Genomic DNA, 17,477 nt, shown 5'->3' with positions numbered 1-17,477 from the left:
CTGGGCTGGTCTGGAGGGACGAGGAGCTGGAGATCAAATCGAGCAACTTGGAAGTGCTTTCTTTCTGTCCCATTAGGCTGTTGCCCAAATAGCTCCTGATGCCGGGCATTTTGACTGTTTCCCTGGAAGAAACAAGCCCTGGAAAGGTGGTTTAGAGCAGTTTATCTTCCATCGCTTGGTAGAGCTGGAAGCAGATCCCGGAGCCGCTGTTTGCCCCGTTTTCTTTCCAGCCACGCGTCCCAGCAGCCGGTAGCTCGCTGCGCGTTTCACCCTTAAGGTGCTTTATTCGACCCGTGGTTCGTAGATCTGTTATTTACCCCCAACCCTTCAAGAAGGTTTAAAACATACACCCTGTGCAATGGTTAAAAATCAAGACTAAAGAGTTTGTGCTTGTTAAAAAGTTTTTATTCGATATTTGCGTAACTATGTGCTTCCAGTTGGTACTCCTGCAGCGTATTAATTTGCAGTTCCATGCCAGGTTCATTTTGGTTTACTCATTATTTGGAACAATTTGGCGAAATGAGGCATTTTTGTCGCTGTGAAGCCCCCTCTTTAATCGCTTCCTCGGACTCTTGTGGTTGCTCGGCTGATATTGACCCGAGGAAGCTCTGTCGGCGCTGAGGACTGCGCAAAGCCGCTCGTTCGGGACCTGAACATAACACAGGGTGGATGAGACAAGAGCTGCTCTTCGTCGCGCCGGAGCGCGAGCGGCCAGAAGCTCCCACACGCGTGTGCTCTGCAGCTCTCCGGGTCTGGCTCCGGCAGCTCCTGCTCCTGGTAATGGCCACTCGTAAACCTCTTGAAAGCAAAGTTTATAAAGACTTTAGAAACTTTTGTTGGATACGCTGGGCTGGAGCCCAGGACTGTGTTTGCAAACAGCGCGTTTGACTTTTCGATGCTGCTGATGTGGCTTCACTCCTGGGGGAGGAGGAGTGGTTATAGAAGCGTGAAGGTGCTTTATTCCGATTTCCCCTCCTTCCTCCCCCCCTTTCCTGTGCAGAAATCGCTGAGAGCTGTTCGTGCTGAGAACTGTCTTCGTTAGAAGGTGTATTGATAAAACCGTTCTCCTCGGGGGTAAAAAAGTTGTGTGATACAGAACACCGTCCCCTCTGCAGTGGGAGTAGTCAGAGCTGCGTAAAACTTTTTCAGCTCGGAGTGGTGGTCACTGGATGTGTTTTAATTTAAGCTCTTTGCATTTTATTATAGGAATAAAACCCCCTTCCGTTTCAGCCTTGCTAGTGCCTCGAGCTGTCGGATCGGTTGCAGCCTTTAGCTTAACCCGGCGAAGCGGTGGCGGTGCTCGAGGGTCGGAGTGGACCGCGGCCGCTGCCCTTCCCGGCGGAGCAGCTCGAGCGGAGCGTGGCGGCTGCGTCGCGTTCCTCGCCGAGCCGGGAGGGGAAGGGAGCAATGCTTGGTGCGTACGTAGCTTCTTCAAAGCGCTTGACAAACAGTCATTAACGCACACGACACCCTGGGAATTAGGGCAGTGTTATCATCCTCTCCGTTCGCCCAAAGGCCAGAGTGAGTCACTGGCGGTGCCAGGAATAGACTTGGAGATTCCTGCCTTTATCCCGTGTTTACCGTTCGCCTGCATCGCGGCTCCGGGTGCTGCGACCCAGCAGAGCCGCTTACACGCGACCCAACGGTGGTTCCCAACGCGGAGCTGCCGTTTGGGCTTTCTCGAGGGGAAAGGGGGGACAAAAGCTGGGCGTCGCTCGAAGGTTTTTACTGTCTTGTTTTCCTCTGTCCGAGGGGCTGAACTAGGGAGGACGGGAGAGGGGAGTGCGGCCGGCCCAGCTGGGACCTGCTTCCTTGCACGCCGGCTGCCTGCGCAGACATACGTTTTTAGGAAAGTCACTCCCGCTGTGGCCAAAAGGATCTGCACGGGGAATGAGAAGTGAATTGAAGTTAATACCTTTTTTTCCCCACTCTTCTTTCTTGTATTGCTGCCCAAATTCGGCTGCGTGCTCTGCTTCGCCCTCCCAGGTAGGGAAACGCTGCCGTGCCTGCTTGGAAACCACGGAGGGTGGTGTCAGAGCCAAAATCTGTCGTACAAAAGAGACCTTCAGCAACGCAGGCCTCGATAAGCCTTGGTCTAGCGTGTCACTGGAAAGGAGGACTCCTGACCTAGTTAGGCTAACAAGGGCCGGTATTTTAGGATATATCGGTGACGCAATCGGTGCGTGACTCGGCCACGGGCTCTTTGTAAGAGGAGAGCTGAAAGCAGCGGTCTTTCCCCCATGCTGCTACCTCCTGCTGCCGGCCACGAGGTAGCTGCAAGCCCTTTGGTCAGGAACGTATTGTAGGCACTTAAATGCCCATTTTGGGGTCTGAAGCCCACCTGGGTTGTCTGTACAGGTTGCTTTGGACTGAATAGCTTCAAAGAGAGGATCCCGAGTCAGTGTCTCATCCCAAATTTCCCCTAGCACCAAACGTGCTTCCCATGGGGCAGGTTTAATGGGTTGTAAGACTGGGCTTTACTTCCAAGGTGGAAATATTTGCCAAGAATGAATGAAATCCCATTTTAGGCCACGCGCCATGGTCTCACCTGACTGCCTTTGATTTCCCACCTGTAGCTTCCCAGGTAAATCCCAACCGTGGAAATATCTCCTGAGATGCAGGTTGACCCTCAAGCGTTTTGGCTTTGAGAGGCCTGGTAATGAGCCTTGAGGAGCAGAAAGGGCATCTCAACTTTGCGATTCGCTGACCTAGTTCCCATGGAGAAACCTTCTCCGGGGCAACTTCTTTTCTGCCCGGTAAACTTTCTCTCTCTTCACTCTTATTGGGAACTCTTAGGCTTTCAATTGGATGTAAATGTGACAGCACTGGCTTTCCTGGGGACAGGGAGGCTTCTCGGCTGTCCAGAGCACTCGGGGCAATGTTTTCTCATGCAATATGCATGATATTGCATGATTAATGTCACCTATACGTAATTCTGCGTTTTAAGCGTGTTTCTAGCTTTCCGTGAAGGCTTCCTCCTGGCTTTTTCTTTAAATTCTCCCTTTCTTAGTGCTTATCCAGCCCCCTAAGTCGAGCTGTGGGGGTTGCAGAGGGATCGTAACGCCAGCTGGGATTACTCGGGGGTGTTTGTGTGCATTAGGCCGAGTTCTGCGCTCGCTTGTAGGAGTTAAACCTCAGCCCTGCGTGAAAGCTTGTCGCGCCGTGGTCAGCGTCTGCGTTGGCATGACGGGAGGGCTCTGCCGTTGCGTTTCAAATCCAAATACAACTCTTTTCCTTTCCCTTTTCCTTTCCACGTGAGTTTTATGTGCACATGGTTACCCTGAGCTGGCGGAAGGAGTCCGTAGCAGCTCCTCCAGCACGGCCGACGGTGGGGACGGAGGGAGGACACAGCCTCCGTGTGTCCTTCTGGTGAAGGACACGTGCTCCCTCTGCTCTCGCCGCAACGGTGTTTTCCTCCTTGTTTGAGCTGTACAGTTTACTCTTAACCTAATTACCGCGCGCCCTGAGTGACAGCTTTCCAAGAGACTCGCCTTTCCAAAGGGCTCGTCACGGCTTCCCGGCACCTCTCGGGTGATTTGTTGCGGTGCCGTTGTCACAACAGTGCTTGGCGCGGAGCGGTTCCCCTCCTCAAGCACCCAGGTGTGGGACACTCATTTCCTCTGCTTAGTTGTGGCAACGCTTGATCTCCGGAGGAGGACGGACCAAGACAGGGTTGGGACGGCTCCTTCCCCGCAGCTGGAGCTGGGTGATTCCTGTCCCAGAAATGTGCCTGAACGGGAGGTGCGTTTGCTTCTGAGCCAGAGCGCGGCTGGGAAGCGCTGATGATCGCTTCAACCCTCCCATTACGCTGTCTACCAGGTATAAACTAACGTGCGGAGAGGCACAGAGGCCTCTCGAAGCCGCCTTCCAGCGGTGGGCAATCACCTGGCTCCGTGTGGGTCGAAGCGCTTCGCATGCTCTGCCCTCGGGAAGCGCCCCGGCTATAAATATTCACGCCGATCGTAGAGGAGCTTGGGATTACGTGTGAAAGCTCTGCTACTTCAGTGTTTCCTTTGGAAACACAGACATTTAGAGGTAGGGTTTTCTCAGAAGGAAAACTCAGATTTGTCCCAAGTCTCTTCTTTGGGTTTGAGTGTGTGGGGTCCTTACGGTGAAACCGATGGGGAACAAAAATGTAACAAACCGGATTTCTTACTGTTTGAGACCGATAGGCAAAAAGCCTTAGATCAGGGGCAGAGGGATCGATACCTGTAACTTCAGAAATGGGTCCGACAACCTCATTTATTCACTGTGATCAACGCTCACGCGTTTCAGGTGATGGCAGCCCTATGAGTAACTGCCTTGGGGTGACAACAGGCCCTCTCTCTCTTGCTTTGAGGAGCTTTAGGCCCGTGGTGCCGCTCGAAGGACTGACCCTTTCCCAACGCAGAAACCTCCTTCGTCGCCTCTCGTCGACCAAAAGCGCCAGCTTGCAGGACTCGTGGGCAAACGCCTTCCTCTTCTGCTTTCCCATCCCTTCTTTCCGTCCCCCCGCCGCGCTGGGAGGACCCGGGTCCGGGCTGTTCCCGCTGGGCCGGGCCTCGCCGTCACGGGCGCCTTCGACAGCCTGAGTAAGAGCTGCCGAAACGAGGGCAGCGAGTCCAGAGTCGGTCGCCGCAGCCAGTCTGACGAGGCCTGCTCCCATCCGACTTGAAAAGTGAAACAGGTTCAGGCCTGCGGAGCGGCTGACTCGTTTCTCGCTTGATGTTTTGGTGCGATACCGGTGGCTGTGCTTAATGGCTTGGTGTATTTAATACCTGCTGGTGTGTGCAGCGGTGGGAGGAATGGAGCGAGCAAGCGCTCTGCCTGCAAAGCTGAGGGCTGAGTTAGGACTGCTGAGCAGCCTGTTTAAGCCTAGTAGATACAAGGAGTTGTTTTGCTGGGTTTATTTTCTGCTCCAGTCCTTGCCTGGGCTACAAGTCTGGATTGCTTCTCGTGCTCTGCCCTGCTGCCGGGTGCTGCGGCTTGTAGATGTTTCTACCCGAAGACGTTTGGGTTTGTAAGTTAATATAAAAAAGACCTGTCAGTGGTAACAGAGGTCAGAGCAGTCTCTCCTGCACTGTCTTCCGTTTTTAATATGAGCTTTTCTAGTGAAAGAGCCGTTGTGCGGAGGGGAGGACAAGTAATGGCCAAATGTGGGGAGAATTAAACGCTGCGCCATGGGAGAAGGGGGTGGGAGGGATGTACAAATCGCCCTGAGCTCGTTAGTGAATCTTTCATGCCAGCAATCAGAGCGGGGGACTGGGTATTTGGCCTCCTGGGTTCCCTTCACAGATCCAAGAGGCCGGGCCGGCGTCGGCAGTGTTTTTGGATGCAGGAGGAAGGTAACGCCGACCTCGGGATGGGAACGTTAAGTAGGAAGCAGAAGTGATTCCTCAAGGAGCTACTGCTGGTGGAGGGATTCAGCCGGGGGGTTTTATCAAGCATCTTGCTAAGAATAATAGGGAATGAGTATGAAAATTCCCAATCATAGCCTGGTGGCCTTTTTTCTCTCCCAGGGCCGCAGCAGTCGGAAGGGCCGTGGCACGTGCCGGGACTGGCGGCTGCCCAAGATGGCCTCCTTCAAGCGGAGCCGAGCGCAAGCCTGGCCGGAGGAGCGGGGCGACCGCGAGCACGGACTCTACAGCTTGCACCGCATGTTTGACATTGTGGGCACCCACCTGACGCACCGGGACGTGCGCGTGTTATCCTTCCTCTTCGTGGACGTGATCGACGACTACGAGCGGGGGATGATCCGCAGCGGCCGGGACTTCTTGCTGGCGCTGGAAAGGCAGGGCCGCTGCGACGAGACCAACTTCCGCCAGGTGCTCCAGCTGCTCCGGATCATCACTCGCCACGACCTGCTGCCCTACGTCACCCTGAAGAGGAGACGGGCCGGTAAGTGCCGCTCGACCTGCCTTCCCGGTTGTTCTTACGGTGCTATTAGGGCATTTAATTCGTTAGAAGCGGCGTCTGCCACGAGCCGAGCTGCTAATCCTCGGCGTTGACAGCAGGAGCAGGGAGAGCCTCGCCGTACCTGCGCTAGAGCCGTGTGGGCGGCTGCTTGTCCGCGCTGCTAAGCGAGGGCGGTTAGCGTGGCCCGCTCCTTAACGAAGCGCGCTTCGTTACAGAGTTGTCTTCTGTTTCTCCTCTGCTGACGCCCTGGAGCTTGGAAGCACGATGTTGGCTAAAGGACCTTGAGGCTTTTAAGGACTAGTGGGTGCGTGGAAAGCACCCTAGCCAGAACAGCACGAAGCACGGGGAGAAAGCAAGCGAGTATCTTGCAGGCTTTAGCAAGAGGGCCTTTCTCCAGGGCTTGCTCTGACCTGGTGCTCTTTAAAAGCCGTGCCTGCACGCAGCTTTGGTGGCTTAAAGCCTCCCTTTGTTTCTTGCAAGCACTGAGGCCTCCTTGTTTCTTTGGCGAAGAGCTGTAACGAGATTTCCTGCTGCACGCTGGCTGCCGCTGTGTAACTCTGCGTCTGTGACTCCCAGGCGTTCCTGGTTCCCACCGTTTGCTTGTAGATTTGGAGACAGCTCCCTCATGGCCTGAAGTCCCTGCTCTTGATGTGATGCTTCAGGTGTGATGTGTGAGAGAAAAGTGAGAGCGGGGAAGCAGGACAGCGTGTTCGGAGGGTCTTGTTAAACTTGCTTCTGCTTTGCTTGACTCAAATGAAGTCGTAGGTTGTCTTCAAGGGGGAAAGTTGGTCAGATTCTCGGCGGTGAGCGCAGTTTTGGGAGGTGACTGATGTCTCCCTTGAACTGTCGCTGTCCATGTCCTCTTGTGTGCGGTACGTAACGAGGCTGGAGCAGGAAACTTGTGTCACGGTAAGATTTCCGAAGGACGCATGCCCTCTTCCAGTGGGATGCTGTGGGGTCCCAGCCCTGCTTTCCCCCCGGCAGCCTGTTTTCCTCTTGCTCCGTCCTCCTTCGGGAGTTTGCAGTGCTCTGGGCCTGGCTCCGAGATGCGCCGCAGTACGAGGGTAACAAATCCTTCGGTAACGACACCCAGACACCGACGCGGCCATTTGGAGTCAGCAAGTTGGTCATTGGGTTTTCGGTCGCTTTGTAAACCGAAACAGTCACCGAGCTGCCAGACTTGGCTGACTCGCTCTCGCCCTCCGTCTGCTCGGCCCCACGCCTTGACTAAAGCGTTGACTTACAGTTTGAGGAACCTAATCCAGATGGACCAGAACTGGACGGAGTCTCGTTGCAGTGACAAAAGAAGTGTTCAGTTGTGGCAGGGAACGTAAGGCAGCTGCTTCAGCGGGATGAAACCTCTGCAATTTGCATTTTCTTTTTGAATTAGTATAACTGTACTTTCTTGGCAGTTCTGGGCCACTGAGTCTCCTCCGTTGCCCACAGTGTGAACAGAAATTGGGTTGTTCGCTGATAGCATTTGGGAAAGCAAAGAACACAAAGAACAAAGTGTAGGCAGGCATAACCTGTATTTGGGGGTGAGATGTTGGGGGGAGAGGCGGGGGGCCTCGCGGACAAGCAACGGGATGGCGATGTGGAGCTGAACAAACCCTTTAGGTGGGGGTTGTCGTGAGGAGCGCGGCGCTGCGCGGTGCTCGGCCTTGTGCCGGCTGCCGTTTCCCTCCTGCCACGAGGAAAACTGACTCGGAAGAAGGAGGCAGCTTGAAGATTAACCAGGTTTTGTGCTGGGTTAATTCTTAACCAGGGCTGGTTTTGCAGACTTGGGGCACGGTTGCTCGGCTGCGTGAGCTGGCAGGGCGGAGGGAGCGGTGTGGGCTTGGGAGCACGTGGCTGGGCTCGGAGGGGGACCGAGCTTCTCCTTTGCGTGGTAGCTGCTGGATCGCGCAGGTACAAAATGCTCGGGCGGTTCAATGTTAATCACTAGCCACAACCTTTCTCCTTGCAGGGCATCCTAATTGCCTTTTTAATTGCACTAGAAACTTCCACCTCTGATAGACTTTGTGGAGATCAGGTAGTCTGAGCGCGGAGGAGAAGAGCTCTGCCACCATACGCAGACTCGGCCCCGGAGAAGTCGTTCTGGGAAGTTTTTCGGGCTCTCGTGCCCTTCAGGATTTATCCGATGGAGCACCCTGAGGGGTTAGTATTGGCGTGGTGGACTTTTGCCGTGCAGAAAAGATACCTTGAAAGATATCCAGCCTTTTCTGAGAGAGCAGGAGTCTTGGTCAGCACTGCACGATGCTCAGGGAGGTGTCTTGGACGTGCCAACACTCTTCCTATTCACTGAGCCAACAAAATTAGAGGAAGGAAGAGAAAACCGAGCGTGGTGAAATGCAAACTGGAGGCGCACGTGTTGTACGCAGACCAGCTGCGTGGGTGTCTGCGTGGGCGGATCTAGTGCCGTTCTGGAGGTGGCAATCCACCGTGAAGGAGTGCAGATGACACAGCGTTGTGCTAGTGACCTGAACCTTTCGCGCTGGTTGGTATCTCTAGGTTCCTGTAGAGTTTGGGGGATGTTACAGTATTTTTTTTACCTGTTTCTTGAGAAACTTTTTTCCCCTGTTTCAAAAAATCCAAACCGAAGGGGGGAACTCACTGCGTTCTCGGTTGGCTGAAGCAAGGTGATCCCTGCCTGTGTCAGATGTACAAGTTTTCACAGTAATGATATTTTAAAATAAGAAAATTCGAAACAGGCTCCATCACTGCAGTATCTCACAAACACTCCCAGTCTGTGCAACTCTTTCCTTTCCTCATCTAAGGTACATTTCTTTAAACAGCTAGTTTTAACTTTGTTTGCACTTCTTTCCCCCGAAGAGGGTTCAAAATGGTTGATCTAACTGTATTTATTCTTGCTTACCAGGAGAGTATGCTGTGTTTATGCAGTTAGGGAGCTGGAGATCAGCATCCACGTGTTAATGCTGCCGTGCTATGAGAAATGATGCTTCCTTATTTGTTAGATTTCTGTTCTTATGATTTGTCCAGCCGCATTTGGATGGAAATAGTTTTAATTAAATGCGCAAAAATAGCACTTGAAGAAGCTTTATTAAATAACACTTCTTACATGTGGTTTATAATGTATGATGTTTTGCATTTAAAAAGAACAGACTGGTTGAAGGAAGTCTCCTCTAGGCTTCATGAGCTGGTCCCTGCGTCCTTCCAGATGTTGCAGCTAGCAGAGCTCATCTCGTTGCGTGTCCTTCTCCGTAGCGACCGGGTTTCTCTGCTTTTCCGAGCCAAATTAGGCCGGCGTGCTCCACAGGCCAGGGCCGGCTCGGCAAAGAGCAGCAGCTGGAGCCGTGGATGCTGCTGGGGCAGTGGGGCAGCCCCCCCGGCACGTGGCCACCCCCGCCGGTCCGTGGGGCAGGGGAGCAGCCTCCTCGCCGCCTCGGTAGACTTTGCTCGGCGGTGGCTTCTGCTCAGCGGTTTGACTTTCCTCGAAACTCTGGCAGCAAACGCGTCCTGCCCCGGCATGTTATTTCGAAGGTCTCGTCTAGTGAAGTCATGTAAATAACGTAGGCTATTACAACCTCAGGTCTCAATGAGTTTATTTTAAAGCGTTCAGAGTAATCAAATCCTTCAGTTAAGCTGTCGGGGAGCTCGTCCCCCTTACAGGCCAGCTCCGACTCCTGCGAGCAGCCTGCAGGGACAGGTGACGCCGTAGAGGAATTGCACCTGCTTTAGTAGATATTTAATCGAGCTTGGAGATCAGCGTGTGGTTTGGTAGCTGGTGTAGGCAGCTTAGAAGGAATCCCGGAGCCGGTTTCTCCGAGGAGGTGCTCGCCAGGTACGTCCAGCTCCACGTGGGAGAGGGGAAGGGGGTGAGCGTGGACGACTGTGGTCCGGAGTAAGTTGTAGCCGCCGATGGTGCGAGAGGCCACCGCGCTGCCTGCTCGGGGGAGGCTCCTCGCCGAGGGTTGCGTGTGCTGTGTGACGCTGTCGGGAGCGGTCCGCTCTTGCTGAGCGCGGATGTTGTGAGTAACCATGGTAACGAATGCAAACGGCCTCTCCTACACAAAACTGCTGGGTTTTGAACGCGCTGCTCAAACGCGGGTGGCTCGTCTGAGAGGACCGGCTTGGGAAAGGGCAGTTCTCGACGTGCCGCTCAGCTCGAAGGTGGCTCGGGTTGTTTGGGGAACGTGGGGGGGTCTCTGTGATAGCAGCTGTCATTGTTAGGGCTAGAAAACGCTGTGCTCGAGAGCCTTAAGATACCACCTTCCGCAGAGTTTTGACTTTTTTAAAAAAGAAAAGGCCCATAAATTCACTCTTAGGCTGGCGAAGGACCCAAATGCTGATTCCTGCAGAGGCCCTGTCGCTCGGGGCAGGGGAAGCCGCAGTGTTTCTCACTGCGCAGTGTTTGATAAAGCAGCTTGAGCACATGTTGTCATCTACCACGTCAAGCCAGATCTCCTCCGGCCTCCCTTTTAAGAGCAAAACGTTCTCTCTCTTCCAGTGTGTCCGGATCTCGTAGACAAGTACCTAGAAGAGACATCCATTCGTTACGTGACGCCCCGAGCTCACAGCGACACCGAGCATGGTCTCGGTCACCCTCACAAATCAGGTGAGCGTTCGGGTCTGCTGGCGAGTGTCGGGGTCTGGCCACGAGCAGGTAGAGCTTCTCGCGGCCCTGACCGCCGGCACAGTCGGCAGAAATTCGGCAGAACCGTCCGGCTTTTGCCTGGGGGTCTGTGTGTTCGCCCTCATTTCGCTGTCTAACCAACAGGTTAGACATCTCTGACATTCCTATTAATAGGGAACATCCTCCACCAGGCAGAAATTACTGTATGAACTTCTACGCTAATACTTAGGCCCAAGGAGGGGGGATGCAAAGCCCGGCTGGGCCGAGGGGTGCTGTCCTGCTGGTCCACCCCGCCCCGGCGTTTGGGGCTGCTGCTGAGGCGGGGCACGCCGCAGGCAAATGCGGATTCGGAGAGCGCTCGGAAATGAGGAACCGATGGGTGATGCCTCCCGGGAGGCGTTTTCCCAGGTCCATGGCCTAGGTGGTCACTACGGATAAGCGCTTTCCTGGGGAAGCAGCTTGTTGGCCGGCGTCGTCCCAGGTGAAATGAAGCTGCGTCATGTCGAAGGATGTATTTTTTTTTTCCTTCTCCTTTAGCAGACAGTGGTGTTTGTTTCCCATCTGTCAGCGTTGCATAATACGGTGACGTGGTAACTACCTGTCTTGCTCGCTGGTGGGAGGGCTGAGAATTTGCCTTTCCCGCACAGCGTTTGGCACTTTCAGCAGCACTGAAAGCAGGGGGGGGTCTGTCACATCTGGCTGGCGGTGACAGTCGTGTCATTGCTGAAGTCAGGCCTGCTGTCATAAGCCCTGTTCTCAGGGGGGAGATCAGAGGAGGAGTTTGACATCTCCTAACTGTGGTGCTGCAGTGAGACTGTTCTGTCTGTTGGGGACAGAGCAGAAGTGTCAGCCGAGGCAGCCACAGACTTCGGGTGTAACCAGAGAGGGGGAAAAAGAGCTGTATGCAGCCGCCTGGGAGCTTCGGTGGGGCCTGGCAGGGTGGTGGCGGGAGACGGAGCAGCCTCTCGGTCTCCGGACGCTTACGGGACGTCCCCGGCGCTGTCCGCGACCACGGCGGGAGCCGCAGGGCCTCGCGGCACCCGGCGGCAGCGGGGACGGCTCCGCTGCCTCTAACCACCCTCCTCCCCCTGGGCAGTGCCTCCCCACCACCCCGTGGTCTGCTGCTCCTCCGCGGGACCTCAGATCTGCACCAAGAGGCCCGGCCGCGGGCGAGCCCTTCTCAGCAGCCAGCGCAAGAGGAGGAAGTCGGTGACGCCGGACCCTAAGGAGAAGCAGACCTGTGGTAAGAGCCTGCGAGGGGGCTGGCGAGGCCGGGGCGCGTTGTGGGCTGCCAGACGGAGTCCGAGCAAGGCTCGTGTCTGGCTTGGGCTCTGATTTGGGGGCTCTGCCCCAAACCGGAGCTCCCCGGAGGCAGCACGGCTCGGATGGCTTCCGGATGGATGCGCTTGCTCAGCTCCAGCCCTGCTCTAAGCGCTGTGTGTCCCGATGGGCTCAGCTTGGTGACAGACACCCGAGTTTAGCACCAACGTGCAAAGCTGGGTGCGTTGAGCTGCCTGTGCCAGCGTGGAGCTGGGTGACGGTGGCCCGCGGCTCCCAGCACCCTGCCTGGGGTGAGGGAGGGGAAGGGGGGGTCGTGCCGAGTTTCCCCTTCCCGGGAGAGGGGGTTGAGTCGGGACGGAGCCACGGGTTGCGCCTGCAGCGCGAACTGCCTTTCCCTGCTTCCCTCGGCCCTCAGATATCCGCCTGCGAGTCCGAGCCGAATACTGCCAGCACGAGACGGCGCTTCAAGGCAACGTCTTCTCCAACAAGCAGGACCCCTTGGAGCGCCAGTTCGAGCGCTTCAACCAGGCCAACACCATCCTAAAATCCCGGGACCTGGGCTCTATCATCTGTGACATAAAGTTCTCAGAGCTCACCTACCTCGACGCGTTCTGGCGCGACTACATAAACGGCTCTTTGCTGGAGGCCCTCAAAGGCGTCTTCATCACGGACTCGCTCAAGCAAGCCGTGGGCCACGAAGCCATCAAACTGCTGGTTAACGTGGATGAGGAGGATTACGAGGTCGGGCGCCAGAAACTCCTGAGGAACTTGATGCTACAAACGGCCCCCTGACGCCCCGCCGGGCTGCAGCCTGGCTGCTCTTTGGGATCCAAGCTTTCCTCCACCCTCCCATCCTCCTTTTTTTTTGTTTGTTTTTCTTTTTTTAAAGAAAAGGAAGAGATCATTTAAGCCCCCCTCCCCTACCTGGACTCCTGCAAAGTACTTTGTGACTCTAGGACCCGGTTCAATGTGAGGAAAAGTGCCGTGCTGCTACGGCTCCGCGGAGCCCGCGGGCTCGCGCCGCTGCGAGGGGAGGTGGGTGCTGCTCCCCCCGGCCCGGGGAGCTCGGCTGGAGCGGGAGGGCCCGCCCGGGCCCGGAGAGCGGTCGCGGCACCGCTGGAGGCTTCCGTGTCTTCTCGCCCCTCTTTCCTGTCTTGTCATCTTCTCTCTTGCTTTGTTTCCTTTCTCTTTTATTTTGTACCCATTAAAAAAAAAAAGGCAAAAATCCTGCGTGGGGCCTGTCAGTGGCAGGGGCTGGTGCTGAGAGGGGCTGGGGACGATGAGACTCCGGTTTCTGCTTGAGCCAGTGGTGCCCGGGCCAGGTTTGGGGACAGCTGGAGCAGGGCCACCTCGCCCCAGCCCTGCTGCGGTGGCCTCTGGCTGCGGGGTGGGGACAGGCTTGGCCCTGGGCGATGCCCCTCCGGCTGTGTCTCACCCTTTTTTCTTCCCCCCAGTTGCCTCTGGGAGCTTCTCAGGAGTAAAATCGTCCCCTTGTTTTAGCCTGTGCCCTCGGGACCGGCTGTGTCCCTGGGGTGTCCCCTATCCATGTGCCTTCATGTGCCCCTCTGCTGCTGGGGGTGAGGGGCGGGGGCAGCACCGAAATCCAGCTGTGCACTTTCACCTGACCCCTCCAGCTGTGCCAGGGCTGTCCCTGTGCCTCTTCCCTTGCTCTGTCCCCCTCGCAGCCCCTGGCCTCTGGTGACAAACTGGGATAAACTGGGCTGCAGCGAGGCTGCGCTGGGGCTGGCCTGCTACTCGCAGCGGACAGCCAAGCCTCTGCCCTGGGGCCACGGATTTTGGAGGGGGGCCGGGGCCGCGCTGTTCCCTGGCCCCCAGCTCCTCCCAGGTCCCCGGAGACCCGTCACCTCGGGCCACCGCAGTGGCCACATCCCTCCTTCCTGGGGAGCCTCCAACGCTGCCCCTCCGCTCCCTGGCTGCTTGCGGTGGGTTTTTCCAGCTCCGAGCTGGTTTTGTTTGTTTTTTTCCCTGTTGCTGCTTGGCCGCAGGCGCTTTCCTCCCGCCCTGGCTCCAAGGGGGGAAGCGGAGGCGTGGGGGGGCTCGTGCTCCGGGGCGGGGGGGCCGTGGGGGGGGCAGCCCACCAGGACTGCTGTGTGCACACACACACACACACACACACACACACACACACGCACACACGCACACGCACACACAACCCCTCTCCTTACAGACGATTCTGGCACAACTCGGTGTGATTTCTGTGACTTCTGTATTTTTTAAAGACTTCACTATAACGGTCCTATTCCCTGTGTAGCTTTTCAGTTCTCTCGAAATAAACATCTACTGCAGCGTGCGGCTCCTTCCTTCCCGGGCAGCCGCCTGTCCCGGGAGCAGCTCGGGAATGGGGAAGGGAGAAAGGCGCTGCTGGGGGAGCCCCACACCCGGCGGTGCCACTTGGGGGGCTGTGACTTGGGGGGGGGGGGGCAGAGCTGGCCCCAGGGCTTCCCCACAGCACTGAAAGGGGGGAAACGTCCTCCTGGCTCTGCTGCTTGTGCCCAGGGAGCCCTGGAGCAGCACACGGAGAAACCAGGGAGCAGAGCACTGGCACCTTCCTGCCCCAGATCCGCGTTTCCAGGTAGTCGCCGTCTCCAAACGGAGCGGCCGGGGCCCCGCTCCGGTTTCAGGCTGGGGAAAATGGACGCGCGAGGCAGGCACGATTCGATTTATTGCGGGGGGGGAGCAGGCTCCCCGGCTCTGCCCTTCACGGGCGGGACAGCCCTGCTGCCAGCCCGGGGCCCCGGAGGTGAGCGGAGATCAGCCGGAATCGCCGTGCGGAGACCGGCAGCATCAGGGCGCCGGCGCCCCGGCCGCCGCCACGGTGCCGTAGAGGTCGGGCCGGCGGTGGCTGTGCACCGGGATCTCCCGGCGGACGCGGTGCAGGTAATCCAGGTCGATCTCGGCGTAGCAGAGCCCGGGGCCCTCCCGGCACTGGGCCACCACGGAGCCCCAGGGATCCACCACCAGCGAGTGGCCGTAGGACGTGCGGCGCTCGTGGTTCTTGCCCGTCTGGGCGGCCGCCACCACGTAGCACTGGCTCTCGATGGCCCGGGCCCGCAGCAGCACCTGCAACGGGGACAGGCCTTCCCGGTGGCACCAGCCCGGAGCGGATGCCCCGCTGGGGACGTGGGACAGCCCCGAGAGGGAGGGGACTGACCTCGGCCAAGCTGTGCCCCCAGCCCTGCGTTTTAAATTACAAGATGAGGCTTTTTTCCCCAATTTGCCTCCCTCCGGCCCCTCAGCGGCACCCAGGATGCCTGGTCGTGGCTGAGCTTCTTCCCTGCTCAGCCCCTCAGGCTGTTGGGGACGAGCGGGGCGAGGACTCAGCCCTAACGCAACAGCCACCGGGGCTGGGGTGTCCCCAGACCCGCAGGGGGACAAGGAGGGGCCGCGCCGGGCAAAAGCCACCTGGATGAGGGCGGGGGCTGACCCGTGGCTGGAGCGTGGCTGCCCAGGGTGGCAAAGCGGTCTGGGGGGCAGCGAGGGGACGCGCTCACCTCCCAGTGCGCGGAGCCCGTGGTGACGGTGAAGGCCGAGGGGTAGGTGAGGATCTCGGCCCCGGCCCGCCGCAGCGCCAGCGAGATCTCGGGGAAGCGCAGGTCATAGCAGATGGAGAGGCCGAGCTGGTGGGGACAGAGGAGGGGACATGAGTGAGGACACAGTGCGCGGGGACAAGGTGCCTGGCTCTGCTGGGAGCTTGGCAGGGGAACGAGGTAGCTGGGAGCAGGACAACGTGGAGGGGACGCGGTTGAGGGACAGCGTCCGGCCGTGGAGGGGACACAGCGCTCGAGCTGGGACTTCTAGGGTAGAAGAGAGAGCAGGAAGGGAGGACCTGGGGGACAGGGCAGGTGGCCGTGCCACCATCCTGGGCCGCCCCGCACCTTCCCCGCCGGCGTGCTGACCGGGGGCACGATCTCGGGGCCGGGGTTGGTGAAGCTGCTCTCCTTCATGGTCACGCGGCCCTCCAGCTCCACGTCGCACAGGTGGGTCTTCCTGTACGCGGCCACGCGGCAGCCTGGGGACGAGAGGGAGCGAGGCGGGGACGTCCGCAAGGGCCGCGGGCCCCCCGGGCGCCGGGGCAGGGCGGGGGGCTCTCACCGGCGGGGTCCAACAGCACGTGGCAGTTGTAAATGCGCTGCGTGGTCGGCCAGTCGCGGCCTCGCTCGTGGAAGCCGCCCAGGGACAGCCACACGCCGCAGTCCCTGCGGGGCAGGGCCGCGGGGGTCACCCAGGGCAGGGCCAGACCCCCTCCGGCCCCCAGCCCTGGCGCCGCATCCCGCTCGGAAAGGGGAGCCCGGAGCAGGAGACGGGGCGTCCCCGCGGCGGTACCTGGCCAGCCCGGCGTAGCGCCCCAGCAGGTCCCCGTCCAGGCTCTCGGCGAGGCTGAGGGTCTCCGCGGCGTTGGAGCCGATGTAGTCGAAGCCCTCGGGGAGGAAGACGAGGCAGGCGCCGTGCCGCGCCGCCTCCCGCACCAGCCCCGCGCAGGCCGCGAAGTTCAGCTCCTTGTCAGGCGTCGACGTCAGCTGGCACACGGCGACGAGCGGCTTGAGGCCCGGCGAGCCCGCCATGGCGCTGGGCGGGCGCAGGGAGCTGCAGCGGAGCACGGCCGTCAGCCGCGGGGCTGGTGAGAGCCCCCCGGGGCCGGCTACAGCCCCCCGGGGCCGCCTCGGCCGCCCCCCCGCGCGTCCGGTCCCGCTCGGTACCCGTTTGCCGCGGGGCGGGTGCCGGAGCCGGGCGGCCACCGCCGGGCGCCCAGGAGGTCTCGGCACAGGCAGCGCAGCGGGAGCCGGGGCGCCGCGCTGAGCCTGGGGGTGGGAGGCAGCTGAGACCCCCGAGGTGGCCCCCCCGCTCCGGTCCCGCTGCCTGAGGACGCGGTCACGGTCTTGCTGCCACGTTGTGGGGGGGACATGGCCCGGGGGGGACGTGGCCCAGAGGGGACGGTCCTGGGACCCGATCGTGGGCCCGCGGGCAGCTGGCACCCCACTGCCATCGCACCCCGACCTGCCCCAACGCTCCTCAGCGCCCCCCAACTGCATCCAGCCCCCCAACACCCCCCAACTGCATCCAGCCCCCCCAAACGGCCCCCAACACCCCCCACTGCATCCAGCCCCCCCAAACGGCCCCCCAACACCCCCAAATTGCATCCAGCCCCCCCAAACGGCCCCCCAACACCCCCCAAATTGCATCTAGCTCCCCCCAAACGGCCCCCAACACCCCCAACTGCATCTAGCCCCCCCAAACGGCCCCCCAACACCTCCAAACTGCATCCAGGCCCCCCAAACGGCCCCCCAACTCCTCCAAACTGCATCCAGCTCCCCCCAGTGACCCCCCCAGCACCCCCCAAGCTGCCCCCAGCCTCCTCAGCACCCCGAGGGGGCCCCTAAACGCCCCAATGGTCCCAGCCCCCCCCCCCAAGCAGCCCCCCGGCGTTGCCAGCTCCCCCCACGCACCCTCTAACCTGCCCCCAAGGTGCCCCCGGCACCCCCAAATCGCCCCCAGCCCCCATGTTGCCCCCGACCCCCCCGGCCCCTACATGCCCCCGTCCGCCGGCTCCGACCCCGCGATGCCGCCGGGGCCGGGCCGGGCCGGGCCGGGCAAAGTCCCCCGTCGGGGGCGCCCGCAGCAAAGATGGCGCCGGCGCCGCCTCAGCGGGCAGCGCCGCTGCCCTCTGCCAAGATGGCGGGCCGGCTCG

The 17,477-nt window shown here is 59.3% G+C and overlaps 2 protein-coding genes and 1 long non-coding RNA gene across 10 annotated transcripts in view; 2 read left to right on the top strand and 1 right to left on the bottom strand.

Moving 5' to 3' along the window:
* LOC135323896 (uncharacterized) overlaps window positions 1-1,229 on the top strand; it is a 3,047-nt gene extending 1,818 nt beyond the window's left edge. Inside the window, exon 2 of the long non-coding RNA XR_010385389.1 lies at window positions 77-1,229. This is a non-coding gene — a long non-coding RNA (uncharacterized LOC135323896). The remainder of the gene's footprint in view (window positions 1-76) is intronic.
* Window positions 1-14,077, top strand: part of DEDD (death effector domain containing) — a 22,657-nt gene extending 8,580 nt beyond the window's left edge. For both annotated transcript variants that reach the window (XM_026120810.2, XM_026120809.2), the window contains exons 2-5: window positions 5,499-5,877; window positions 10,364-10,471; window positions 11,586-11,732; window positions 12,186-14,077. In XM_026120810.2, coding sequence (XP_025976595.1) covers window positions 5,553-5,877; window positions 10,364-10,471; window positions 11,586-11,732; window positions 12,186-12,562 — 957 coding nt within the window. In that variant the 5' untranslated portion in view covers window positions 5,499-5,552 and the 3' untranslated portion in view covers window positions 12,563-14,077. The remainder of the gene's footprint in view (window positions 1-5,498; window positions 5,878-10,363; window positions 10,472-11,585; window positions 11,733-12,185) is intronic.
* On the bottom strand, window positions 13,979-17,477 carry NIT1 (nitrilase 1). 7 transcript variants are annotated; one of them, XM_064498987.1, is made up of 7 exons: window positions 17,319-17,477; window positions 16,489-16,590; window positions 16,115-16,375; window positions 15,884-15,987; window positions 15,667-15,800; window positions 15,283-15,408; window positions 13,979-14,851 (listed from the first exon to the last, which is right to left on the bottom strand). In XM_064498987.1, coding segments are annotated over exons 1-7 (1,005 nt in total). In that variant the 5' UTR covers window positions 17,321-17,477; the 3' UTR covers window positions 13,979-14,575. The 7 variants fall into 7 exon arrangements, with proteins under 7 accessions (XP_064355057.1, XP_064355058.1, XP_064355061.1 ...); XM_064498988.1 differs by having other exon boundaries at window positions 17,323-17,476; XM_064498991.1 differs by having other exon boundaries at window positions 17,343-17,476.

This window comes from Dromaius novaehollandiae, chromosome 29 (genome assembly GCF_036370855.1).
Source record: "Dromaius novaehollandiae isolate bDroNov1 chromosome 29, bDroNov1.hap1, whole genome shotgun sequence".
Classification (NCBI taxonomy): Eukaryota; Metazoa; Chordata; class Aves; order Casuariiformes; family Dromaiidae; genus Dromaius; species Dromaius novaehollandiae.
Note: the sequence above shows the minus strand (reverse complement) of the source record. Positions and strands in the feature narration are given on the sequence as shown.

What these genes read in the sequence shown, in the direction of transcription:
- NIT1 (XM_064498986.1), bottom strand. Translation starts at nt 16,775, where the DNA reads ATGGCAGTGGGGTGCCAGCTGCCCGCGGGCCCACGATCGGGTCCCAGG. An exon ending in TCAGCACGCCGGCGGGGAAG is followed by an intron (nt 15,409 to 15,666) that starts GTGCGGGGCGGC and finishes TGTCCCCACCAG; the next exon opens with CTCGGCCTCTCCATCTGCTA. An exon ending in CGGGCTCCGCGCACTGGGAG is followed by an intron (nt 14,852 to 15,282) that starts GTGAGCGCGTCC and finishes TCCCCGTTGCAG; the next exon opens with GTGCTGCTGCGGGCCCGGGC.